The sequence below is a fragment of the Cannabis sativa genome, chromosome 4, assembly GCF_029168945.1.
Source record: "Cannabis sativa cultivar Pink pepper isolate KNU-18-1 chromosome 4, ASM2916894v1, whole genome shotgun sequence".
NCBI classification, from domain to species: domain Eukaryota; kingdom Viridiplantae; phylum Streptophyta; class Magnoliopsida; order Rosales; family Cannabaceae; genus Cannabis; species Cannabis sativa.
Window position 1 is genome coordinate 82,629,834 of NC_083604.1, and position 12,405 is coordinate 82,642,238.

At 32.7% G+C, this 12,405-nt stretch overlaps 4 protein-coding genes across 7 annotated transcripts; all 4 read right to left on the minus strand.

Annotated features, from left to right (window-relative positions):
- Positions 1 to 527: 527 nt before the first annotated feature.
- Positions 528 to 2,839, minus strand: LOC115714092 (signal recognition particle 9 kDa protein). 2 transcript variants are annotated; one of them, XM_030642631.2, is made up of 5 exons: positions 2,692 to 2,839; positions 2,374 to 2,476; positions 2,198 to 2,266; positions 1,150 to 1,243; positions 528 to 868 (listed from the first exon to the last, which is right to left on the minus strand). In XM_030642631.2, the coding sequence occupies exons 2-5, from the start codon at positions 2,443 to 2,445 to the stop codon at positions 792 to 794; spliced, it is 312 nt and encodes a 103-aa protein (XP_030498491.1). In that variant the 5' UTR covers positions 2,446 to 2,476; positions 2,692 to 2,839; the 3' UTR covers positions 528 to 791. The 2 variants fall into 2 exon arrangements, with proteins under 2 accessions (XP_030498491.1, XP_030498490.1); XM_030642630.2 differs by having other exon boundaries at positions 2,685 to 2,838.
- Positions 2,840 to 4,487: 1,648 nt separating this feature from the next.
- LOC115714091 (magnesium transporter MRS2-I) lies at positions 4,488 to 6,825 on the minus strand. Of its 3 annotated transcripts, none has more exons than XM_030642627.2 (9): positions 6,554 to 6,825; positions 6,448 to 6,477; positions 6,067 to 6,253; positions 5,822 to 5,943; positions 5,676 to 5,750; positions 5,338 to 5,604; positions 5,194 to 5,238; positions 4,922 to 5,093; positions 4,488 to 4,820 (listed from the first exon to the last, which is right to left on the minus strand). In XM_030642627.2, exons 1-9 carry the CDS (start codon positions 6,818 to 6,820, stop codon positions 4,684 to 4,686), a joined length of 1,302 nt encoding a protein of 433 aa, XP_030498487.1. In that variant the 5' UTR covers positions 6,821 to 6,825; the 3' UTR covers positions 4,488 to 4,683. The 3 variants fall into 3 exon arrangements, with proteins under 3 accessions (XP_030498487.1, XP_030498488.1, XP_030498489.1); XM_030642628.2 differs by having other exon boundaries at positions 4,899 to 5,093; XM_030642629.2 differs by lacking the exon at positions 4,488 to 4,820 and having other exon boundaries at positions 4,920 to 5,093; positions 5,183 to 5,238.
- A 537-nt stretch (positions 6,826 to 7,362) lies between these two features.
- On the minus strand, positions 7,363 to 8,832 carry LOC133037207 (phospholipase A1-Igamma2, chloroplastic). Its single transcript, XM_061114078.1, has 2 exons — positions 7,685 to 8,832; positions 7,363 to 7,573 (listed from the first exon to the last, which is right to left on the minus strand). Exons 1-2 carry the CDS (start codon positions 8,830 to 8,832, stop codon positions 7,366 to 7,368), a joined length of 1,356 nt encoding a protein of 451 aa, XP_060970061.1. The 3' UTR covers positions 7,363 to 7,365.
- A 1,060-nt stretch (positions 8,833 to 9,892) lies between these two features.
- LOC115713911 (uncharacterized) lies at positions 9,893 to 12,019 on the minus strand. The gene is made up of 7 exons (XM_061115021.1): positions 11,969 to 12,019; positions 11,662 to 11,820; positions 11,199 to 11,520; positions 11,004 to 11,088; positions 10,829 to 10,915; positions 10,513 to 10,746; positions 9,893 to 10,269 (listed from the first exon to the last, which is right to left on the minus strand). Exons 2-7 carry the CDS (start codon positions 11,802 to 11,804, stop codon positions 10,190 to 10,192), a joined length of 951 nt encoding a protein of 316 aa, XP_060971004.1. The 5' UTR covers positions 11,805 to 11,820; positions 11,969 to 12,019; the 3' UTR covers positions 9,893 to 10,189.
- Between the last annotated feature and the right edge of the window lie 386 nt (positions 12,020 to 12,405).

Below are 12,405 nucleotides of genomic sequence, written 5' to 3' on the forward strand. Positions count from 1 at the left end.
TATAAGGTATGAATTATGTTCGTTCATGTTTATTTTTTTTATTTTACAATATGAAATCCTTACTTTTATCATTTCAGTATAAATTTTAAAAGTGAAAAATCGTAAAAAAAACAAATAAATAAAATTGTTAAAACAATAGGTAAAACCCCTTATATCGAAATTTAGAGAAATGGGAGCAACAATTATAAAATATACAAATATATATATATATATATATATATATTTATATGTATATAAATTTTAAAGCAGGAAAAAAGAATGCATTGATTCCATTATTCTCTGCTCCACTAACATGGTTGGACTTGGGAGCTAATCCAATGTTTTTGGGGGAAAACATTATTATTTAGATATTCTAATATTTTGTGTTTTATTTGAACAAAGCTATTATATTTAAAGTCTAATTTCATGTTCATTTACATGAGCAAAAACAAAATTCAGCTTTTTCTAATCTCATTTTTCGAGTATTTATATATATTATTAAGTTTTTAGATGATGAAACTAAATAGCTTCTTTCTCGAGAACAGCAATTAATGTAAACTAGAGAAATTCATTAGTTTGAATATAAAACACAAGTTAGAGGGAGTGAAGAGTGTAATAAATCCAGAAAATTGCAAGTGAATATAGCTTTTTGAGACTCACAAGAAGAAATTCAAGACTCCCATCTCATGATGATTTTGCTAAATGCCAATGCAAAAAATGGCTACCGAAACTTGTTTCTTTTTCTTCAGAGGTATCTATCCACAAGTCAAACATGATTTGTCAAAGTAACTATTTCCTATTAGCTAACAAGGTTATTGTTTCCTTCCTCTTCCTTTCTTGGTTGGCTGTGCATCCATCGGCTCTTTCCCGGTAACTTCCGATGTATCCGCTGCACATAACAGATGAACAAAAATTGTATAATTGGTCCTTCAATAAAATATGATAATAAACAGTTCATTTTAGGGAGGATGCCATGCTATTATTACATAGCTCATTTGATTTTTGACTTAAGTATACCATGGATTAGTAACAGAAATATGCTACTTTACATCCTATTCTACTGTTCTTCAAGATTAAAAACTAAATCAAGAGGATCTAAAGTAGCTTTAGTTTTAATTTTCAGAGACACAACAAAGTTAAGAACAACTCTAATTGTAAAAAATATGGTACCTTCAGGACCCCGAGCCATCAGAGTGAAAAACATGTTGTTGAGCTTCTCCATTTTCTTAGCATCCTGTGCTTGGTCAGTCTTAAACTTCAAACACTGAAAAAACAGAAGGATGATCACACAAGTGAAGACAGGAGACAATGATGAAATACTACACGTTTTAGTCAAAATAGAAGATAGAACATATTCGAGACAAAATAACTATGTCTAATTAAATGGAAAGTGGTGTACCAGCTTATAAGTACAAGTTTATATACTGAATAAAGAACTCAATAAGTTCAAATAACATTTGTGACAAAATAAGGATGATTCAACAAAAAGTAAATAAGCTAGTTTCGAAATTTGCCACAGCTGCGAGGCACCTCAATGCCTTATAGAATATGCTACTCATCAGCTTTCATAAATCTCAACTTAAAATAATGATATAGTTCCACATGTAACTCATGATTTTAGAATTCTCTTATCACTGTTTAATGTTGAAAGAATCAGATTTTCAAAAGGTTTTAGTATGAAGTAACATATTGTACTTTTCTAACTAAAATTCCTTTCAGCAAGTAAAATTGTTCTATCACAATCACTTACAAGTATCTAAACAGAGAAACCAAGAGCAATGGGTGATTTCTCAACATTTTATGAATATCAATACCAAAAGAAGCAATGGAAGTACCTATTACCAAACCAATCACATATGACATATATGGCAGAACAATAAACACAATACTAAGACAATGGTCATGGTAACTTGCCAAAAAATAAATGACAGTGTGATGCCCATGCAATCATATTAAAAATACACAAACAACTAAAAAATACAAAAGAAGCAGTGTAATTTCTTTAGTAAAAAAATTTAGGGGAAAAAATAAAGTATCCCTTATTTCAATAATCCTTAAAAAGTAGCATCTGTTTTCTTAATAATCTAAAACACAGGAATCAAAATTTAAGTGTTTTGAGTTGAAACCCAGAGGTGGACTTAAAGGGGTTTCCAATTCCATCCATTGACATAGTTGAATCAATCAATCCAATAATCCAACAAGAAAGATAATTTAGTACCTCTCGATTATCAGTGACCTTCAAAACCAATTTTCCATCACAATGTCTGTATTTCATCACATATCGTGTCTACATCAATTTGGAAAAAGGGAAAAAAATAAACAATATTAACATTAACATAAATTGGAGCATTGTATTCATAAAGAGAGATGGAATTCGTGAGAAAACAAACTGACAGATTCAGGATCGGCACGGAACATTTGTAGAGATCGGTCAGCGAACTCGTCCCAAGAAGTTATATAAACCATTCTGTCTTCGAAATAATAATCTAACAAGAATCTGAAAAAGAAGCAAATCAATGCATTATCAGATGATAATTAGTATTGTAAGATCAGAATTCGAAAACATCAGCAATCAAAGAATCTGGAAAACAAAACAAAACAACAGAAGGAAATTCATTGTGTTCCATAGCCATTTAAAATCAAATTTGTGAATTGAATTGAATTTGAATTTGAGTAAGTAATCAGTAGTTGAAGTAGAGTGATACCTTATACCTTATCGGATGGGACGCCACCGGCGGAGACCTTACGCCGCCGTCAACGGAGAGAGAGAGAGAGAGAGAGAGAGAGGAAAGGGCAGAGTGAGTTCAGTCTCTTTTGTGTCTTTCAACTTTGTAAAGCTTTTATTTTTGTATTTTGATTAATACCACATTCATTATACTATTTGCAAAAATACCATCCTTATTATTTTTGTTTTTCAATTTTCAACATCTACATTAATTATGCTTTTTTATTATAATTTTATTTTTTTTTTTTGAAAATAAGTAGTTATATATAAGATTATTTCTAATAGAAGATGCAAAATTAATTATATTTGGCACAAAATATGATTTTGTAATATTTTTGCATCAATTTTACTATTATGCTTCGATGCATAGTAAATTTTGATGGAAAATGTAATATGTCATGCTCATGTAATAATTTATTAAAAATATAAAATGATAATAATAATATAAAATTTAATAATAATATAATAATAATTAAGAAAATTATTTAATATAAATTAACATGCTAACTAAACTTTAATAATGAACTATTAAAAATAGTATAATATAAAATATAACATCTATTGTGATGTAAATTTTGCATCATGCTATATTGTGATTTAAATTTAAATCACTTTTTGTTATGTGAGATATTTGTATCACAATTTGACATATTATTAAAGTAAAATTTTGACAAAATGAGCTTTATTTTTCATTTGCATTAGTTATTTGCATCTCTATTGGAGATATTCTAGTATTGTATACTGTAGTTATAATCATTATCTAAGCACTTTCGAAAATTTTGATATTATATCTTTTAATTAAAATTTTTATCCCTAAACTTTTAAAGCTATTAAAATTCTTACAAATTATTGAGATTATAGAATTTAAGAAATTTTATTAATAAAAGTAAGCATGACGTGAATAAAAAAAAAAGTACATGAAAAACGATTTAATACATAAATAATTGTCATATTAATAAAATTGAATATAATTAAACATAGGGGTGTTTTCAATTTTACACTTCAAAAAATATATATATATTTTTTTTTTTTTTGCATTTTAACGGAATTATACATAAAAACTCATATTGCAACTAGCGCTGCAACCTAAATCGCAACAAAAAATCATATAGCAACCCACACAGAAACTACTGGAGAAACCACTTTAGAAACTCAAACCGTAAATTTAGAAAGAAAAAAAAATAAAAAAACAGTATATGGGATAATTTACATTAAACATAAGCGCTTAATAATGTTTTGATCAATAAATATTAAAATGCTTGGGAGCTCGGAACTCTACAAAATACAATCTCGAATCGATAGAACAATGCGTCACCACATGTCTTTAATTTGAATTTAAGAGCATCTCTAATGGTAAAACTTTAGAAGATTCTTAATGAGGTGGACATATTATGTAGCAAAATATTTGAAATGTTATATTAATGAAGAGAAACTAATGCCATTTTAAAAATCTGTATGAATGTTATGATATAGCATTGATACTATTTATTTTTTTTAATAAAAAATTATTGTAGCTAAAAATTAGAATATATATTAAATAATAATGTGTGAGATGATAATTATAATATTTTTAAGGAATTATATATTAGAGTATTTTTAAAAGTAAGAATGCCAAAAATAATGTGGAAAGAATGCTACAAATACTCTAATGGGTCAGGAGAGTTCGATAAAGAGGTGATATGCCAAATCCATTATGTAATATTCAAAGATCATTTTGGAGAAACTATAATAAGACATTAGAGAAAGGATCATAAAGGAAGAGGATCCACTTATTGAATTGCTATTTTCAGTAATTCTCATCCATATAAAATTTCAACATAAATAATACAAAATACTTAGTTGCCCGTCCATAAATAAATCAATCATTTACAAACTTGTATATAAACATAAATATGATGATATGAATATAATTTGTAAAAATATTGATACAAATGTATTTATTATGATGGTAAAAGGAAAACAATTAAATTTGCATTAAATTAGTTAAAGAGAAGAGAAGGGGTATAATATAAATAATAATAATATTTAATTAAGATCCAAGAAGACCTTTGTGGCGAGCATATGAAAGTATTGAAAGAAGAATAGAGGCACACAGTATTCCGGTGAGGATGACCACCTACAATAATAAATTTATTAATTTATTTATTTAATAAATGAATGATTACATTATTACATAATTAATAATAATAATTACCCATTTGAAGACATAGGCATGACCTTGTTTCCAAGTATAAGGGATGTTCATACCAAAAATGGCAGCCACCAAAGAATATACAGACAAACAAACAGTCCCAGAACAAAGGAACAGCTCCAGCTGAATTAGTTGATTTCTATGATTGTCAAGCTGAATATTTATGTAATCTTCAGTGTCATCAATGTATTCACGCAGCTGTATGTAATTAATATAATCATATATTTCATTATATACATTCATTTCATTCATTTTATCAAATAAATCAATTAATGAGTATACCATACAGTATACAAACCGTTGTCAACTTGTTTAGTGTCCCATCAATTTGCATAAAATATGCCTGAAATAATATTAGTCCATACAAAACAAAGTTATTGAGATTGACAAATCTGAGTTATATGATAATCCTAATGGTATTGGTATATATTTAGTTAATTACCTCTAGCAGCATTTCAAGCTCTTCAACATCATTCTCCTGTTGAATACTAGTACTTGTTCTGGATGATATCTTTGAGCCTATTGTATTATTTGTATTTGTATTTGTATTTGTAGTAGTAGGAGACCAATTGAGAGGACCACTTCTTCCTGGTGATGCTGAACAATAAGATGATGTTGTTGTTGTTGTACTCATAAACAACTTTCTTGATAAGTAAAGGTCTGCCATATCATCATCATCATCAAGAAGTTGTTCTAGTTCCTCCCTTACCTGCAAATAATTCAGTTCATTACACCATAACACATACTCTCATGTTATGGTTCAATTCAGATAATAAATACCTTTTGGACTCGATTTGTTAATCTTGTCATTGAACTTTTTAGTCTACGCACTCTATCCAAATTTCTGCTGCTAATCTGCAAACATACTAAATTAAGTTACTATAATTTATAGAGTCACATCACATATGTTTATGTTATTTTATTACCTTGGAGGTGAGCTCGTCTAAAGCTGGATAAGCTTCTGCTTCTAATTCTCTTGTACGAGCATCAAGAAAGCTACAAATACCTTCAAGTGCAACTTCTAATGCCCAAAACTCAAATGGGAATTCTGCATTGCCATTACAACACCTCATCTCAAACTCATAATCTAACAATGCTATGCTATGCCATCATTCAAATGATTCAATGTTCAAATGCTGTTTCGTTTTGAATTGGATTGGATTGGGCATACCATTTTCTTCACTGGTTTCGGTTTCATCTCTTACCCCTGTTGTTGTTGCAGAGGAGGGTTGCTCTTCTTCCTCTTCTTCTTCTTGGCCATGGACTTTGGGAGTTGCACTTGTTGTTAAAGGTAACCTTCTTTGAAGTTCCTCTACAATAGGGATCACATTATCATCCAATGGATCTCTAAGCAACACCTATACCAAACAAAATAAAAGAAATAGAAAAGCATCATCATCCTTTAGTCTTATTCTTCAACAAAAGAAGATTCAAGTGTTGAATTAGAAAACAAACACTAATTAAGAAAACCCCACCTCAATAATTTTGTATATTGTAAGTAAAGATTGGATTTTTATAACAATTTAAGAAAACAAGAAAGAAAGGGAATTACCTCGTGTGCTGTGATAATTGCTTTGATGTGCTGGAAGTAAAAGAATAAAAAAAAATTAATTAAAAAGGAAAAGTAATGAAATTGAATTGAGGTGTTATATTATTACCTCCAAATTGAGGACAATGACTTTGTCTCTGCCTAGAATGGTAGAAGGATATGATAAGAGAGGATCTAGAATTCTAAGGTCTCTAGCGTTGATATGAACTCGGCGCATAATGGCAAACTTGTCCATATCCAATACACTTGCTTTCCCACTACACTTCTCCACCAACACCCACCTGCTAGAAACTGGGGTTTTCTTGGTGAGGAGGACAGAACCCAGCAGGCTCTCCACCAACAAAGCCCCATCTCCTCCTTCACCTTCACCTCCCATTTAATAATAATAATAAGAAGAAGAAGAAGAAGAAGAAGAAGAAGAATAGATGATGGTGTGAGTGTGAGAGACAAGAGTGGTGTTGAAATGAAGAAAAAGATGGAAATGAATGATTGAATGAGAAAGTTAATAATAAAGGTGAAGAGAGAGAGAGAGAGAGAGATTGGAGATAGATAGGTGTGGGGGGAGTGTGGTGCATGGTTTGAGTGGCAGGTAGTGCAACACTGCGACTGTTATTTGTCTGTGTCTGTGTTAATAAGTTTGCAGTTTTGGTGGGGAATGACTTTGAAACCTCTCATTCTCTTTCTTGCTTTACTACAATATAGTAATCTTTTCTCTCCTGTTGCCACGTGTACGTACCAACCTACACAGTCTCACACCACTACTACACCTGTGCTGTCATAATAATTATTAATACTCACTCAACTCTCTTAATTAAGTATACAATTAAAACTCTGTGTTTCTTTTCTTTTGCTTAATCGCTTTCACTCAGATGATTATGAAAAGATATCCAAAAAAATAATAATTAATGATCAAATATTCATTCATTCATGCATGGTGAATGAACGGTGATGATTAGGACGTTCAGGCTGAATCCAACGGCCATCGTTGCTTCTGATCATGCCCTTATTCTCCTCTTGTCTCCAAAATGGCGGAACTAAGTAATGATCTTTCAAGAAATCACATGCTTTGTTCACTAAGGCTGGGTCTCTTCCACTCGATAACACAAATCTCTCATCTTTCCCATGATACCTATATTATTATTATTATGTATCAAAAATAAATTTACTTACCTAATTCTCATACATAATTAAGTATGTATTTTATGTCTGTGGATTAATAATAATAATTAATTAACATTACCCGTCAAGCAAGTGTAAGAGAGCCTCCAAATTATGAGAGCACACAGGATCATTAGTGGGTTTTAAAAACGGCGATTTCTTATGATCCAACGCCAATTCCACGCCCACATGAGAGTAACACCACGGCAATCCCTCCCCGATTCTCATCAAAATCGGCCCCGAATTCTCGTTAAATATAAAACCCGGCGATTTCGGAACCACATCGTGAACATTCACTACTCTCAAAACCTTCACATCCAAACCCTCAACTCTCTCCCTGAACCCAACATTACCCACCCGAGGACCCGAAAACGACAAAACGGATACAGGTACCACCCGACCGTTTCCACCCACATTTGTGCCCGTTTCGGCTATGTCGTACGCGCTTAGAATCGCCAGAGCCGCCCCGAGACTGTGACCCGTAATCGTGATACTCATTTCCTCGCCGGAGTACATCTCCATAAGCCGATTCACCTCGGAGATGATCTGTTCCCTCGCCGAGTTTTTGCAGAATCGGCAGGTCTCGTCCTTATCGGTGTAGAGATCTAAAAACCCGGATTCGACTTTCACGTTCGGGTCGGGGCAAGGAATCTTGTTGGAGGAGGATACGGGTTTGAGGTAATCCATTAAGTCGGCGATCCATTCGAGTCTGGTGACCGTTCCGCGCCATGCTACGGTGATATCGCGGCGGCCGAGGTGTTGGGTGGCTTCGTCGGTGGATACGGCGACGTAGCCGATCCAATTGGCGGCGTTGTTCCAGACCTTGGGCCACCTCGATTTCTTGAAGAAGTTTGGGAGGTTGATGTTGGAAGTGGCGTAGAGGTAACGAGTGAGTCGGTAATGGTGGTGGTGAGTAGCCATTGATAGGGTTTTGAAGAAACTTTGGGGAGTGAATCTGCAAGTTCCGCAGTATTTGGAAAACGGGTCGAAGTCGAAGGCATCGTAACAGGCTTGGGCCATCTCCCCGTAGCGAATGAGTTCGGATCTGAGAAGCGGGTCGATCGGGTCGAGTAGTCCGACCCAGTTGTCTTGACCGTGGAGTTTTGGCCAAGCTTCGGATAACAAACGGTGTCGTTTTGATGAGTCTGTAACTGTAATGTTGTTGTTATTAACATTACCCGTGAAGCAAGTGTAAGAGAGCCTCCAAATTATGAGAGCACACAGGATCATTAGTGGGTTTCAAAAACGGCGATTTCTTATGATCCAACGCCAATTCCACGCCCACATGAGAGTAACACCACGGCAATCCCTCCCCGATTCTCATCAAATTGGGTAAGAAGAAGAGATGTGATATAGGTTGTTGTTGAGAAAGGTTTTTTGGGTAAGTGGGATTGAGAAGAGTGGATTAATTGTAGTTGCCATTATTGGAGATTGAATTGAGTCGAGTTACGATGAGTATAAGAACAAGGTGTGTATATATATATATAATATAATACACATTGAATTGATCAATCATATATATAGTAGAGTTAAACAGTAATCTTGGTAGGTTATACGTAAATATGAATATATTAATCAGTTCCCATCCCATATGATACATGTTGGCTTATTATATTACTTGTTAAGTAGTCTTTGTAGTTGCAACTGTATTTTAATTTTTCTATATAAAAATTACTAATATAATAATGTGTGTAAGATTCCTTTCACTACTAATAATAATAATATATGTAATTAATTAGTGTAGAACAATTAATAAAACATGAATGCCACTCGGAAAATGGCATTGTTTTTGTTTTTTTGGTACGTAGAAATAATACAGTTAGATTAATATGTGTGATAATTACCAAATAAACTTTAAAGATGGATAACTATGGATAAGGCCGAATCTTCGAAGTTAAAGATAATATCAATTACATCTTTTTATTGAAGTAGCTTCATCATTTACTCATATATAATAATACAATGTTAATTGTTCAGCTTAAAGAGAGATACAGAGAGAGAGAGAGAGAGAGAGAGAGAGAGAGAGAGAGAGAGAGAGGAGAAGATGAAGATTAACAAGTACAGCTGGGCTGGTTATTATTATTATTATTTTTATTATTATTATTATTATTATTATTATCCAATCCAATAATAATAACAATGCTGTCTATTGTGATTTTGATACATATGATCTATTTTATTTATTTTGTGTTGGTTGTACGATGAATAATTAACAAGACACATATTGATAGTAATAATCTTGTGAAAATCTGATATGATCTCTACAATCAACTATTATTAAGCCAGCCAAGCCAGACAATATATATTTATTGGTAATTGGTTGTGAGCATATATGTTCCCAACCAATAAAATCTTCCATCTCTAATAATAATTCAAATAAATAACTTTGTACATACTAATATACAAAGCTCTATGTCCCTTTAAATTGGTTTGCTTGAGAGTTGAGATTCACTTTGACTTTATTAACTATCCTATCCACATTCACATTTTACAGGGATTAGATTATCCTCCTGAAAATTCTATCAACAGCAGTGACTCAATATGCAGAGTGAGCAAAACATTTAAATAGATAGATTATGTTTAGAACCTACAAAATTTCAATACTAAACATTTTTTTGACGAAAATGTATACAATAGCAGGCCCTACAAAATCCCCTACCCAACAGCCTGCAATAAAGAAAGAAGCACATTTTACATATAAATATGAGAAATGTTCAAAGGGCAAGTACTACAAGACGTGAAATGACGCTATTAGTATATTTCAATATTAGGTTCCACGCATTTTAATTTGATAAATGATATAAAAAACTGCTAACAAATTATAAGGTGCCCTGTGGTATTAGAAAGGTTAAGAATTTAGACACAAAGGAAAGCAATATGGATATTTAGTGAGGAGATATTCTTACTTACCTATAGATTGACCAACCGAAGGGTGAATTAAAACTGCACCAATTCCAGCTCCAATAGAAGCAAAAATTAGTGATGAACCTAATATGATTGTAACACAAGAAACCTTCTTTCGCAGAAGTTTAACTTCATCACCCTGACCCTCTTCTTCTTTCGAATTCAGCAATCGAATGATGAATCCGTAAAACGCAGAGCCAACTTGGACACTCCATAATGTTGCAATTCCAAGAAGATGTCCTGCTTATACATAATTAAAATACTAGTACTACCAATCAGAAAATAAAAGCTGAGACATAAAATCAAATTTAAAATCGACCACCTCTGAAAGTTGTTTTGCCAACTCTAAAAAAGAAAACATAAGCAGACATTCCTCTGCTGGCCTTGCGTGTGGCTGATTTTGGAACATCTGTCAGTAGTGTTATATTACATCCATTACCATTAGTTTCTCATATCAATTCTATAAATTATTATATAAGAATGAAAGTTGAAACTACCTTTTAGAAGTTTCCATGCCATTCGCTTGGAAACATGATGAACAGCCACTCTTTCCAAAATTGGTCTAGTTGAGGCAGTAGCAGTCTGTGTCAAGAGGAAAAGTACAAGTCAGATCCTGTTTAAACAATAAACAGTATCTTTCAGAAAAGAATCATAATAAACTGGAAATGAAACTATGAAAAGTCAAAACTTACCTCACGACAGAAATGTATTACTGTTTTTTTAAGGGCAGCAACATAGTCTACAGGCTGCTCATCCTCATCATCATCATCCGTACGAGGCTCCAATTGTGAATAGAAGATTAAAAACGACCTCAAGATAATCACTGCTAGGGGCCTAAACTTAAAAGCCGAAAACAGAGGCTTTAACTCAATTTTGTACTCCTTATTAGTACTACTGCATTTAAGAGCATCATTCTGAAAGAGTTTTTCAGATACAGATTTGAAACTAGTTGCATAATCATCAGAACCCAATGCACCAGCAGCATCGCATTGAACAATTGGTATCCTGAAATTACTGTTAAGTAACATTAAACCAAATTACTGTTAAGTAACATTAAACCAATACATGGTGGATAAGAGTTAACATATAGAAACAAGATCAAATTAAGATTTAAATTCACTGCATATTGGAAAAGAGAAAATTGGGAAAAACTACCCAAATAAAGCTTTATAGGCATAAGGGGTTCCAGCGGCAGCAGAGGCAGCAGCCGTGGCAGAAATGAACGCACAAGAGTGAAGTGTATTGTATGAAGTTGGGGTTTTCCTCAACAGATCCAAGGCCATAGCTATTCCCGCCATTGTCAACTAACTAAACCTACAAAATATACATATATTTGTACAAGTAGCGTAATCAGATTATGACTGAACTGGATTCAATTCATAAACACCAAAACCAGAAACTATGTTTAGGTACACAAGATGATGATGATAGTAGAATAATATTACTAGCAATGCGTACACACCTGAGAGAGAGAGAGAGAGAGAGAGAGAGAGAGAGAGAGAGAGAGAGAGAGAGAGAGAGAGAGAGAGAGAGAGAGACGGAAAGAGCAGGTGTGCGTTCGGCCTGAATATGAATAGTGTGGTCTGACACTGGAGAGCCTAAAATGAACTTGGTTAAGCTTTTTGAATTAATTTACTATGACATGATGCATAAGGGTGTAAAATAAGCTTTGGTGAACTCACCGAAGCATTGGTGAAGTCACCCACATTAAAAATATTTTTATTTTATATAACGAATTAATTATAACAATTTTCTTTAAAATACAACAACTTCTTAATCTACAATTACTTTGGAAAAACAAGTAACATGATTATGATAGGGAATTCAATTACTATGGAAAAACAATACAAGCAAGTATTAAAGAGAACCAAAAAAAAGAAGCAAAAACAAGTAAACCCT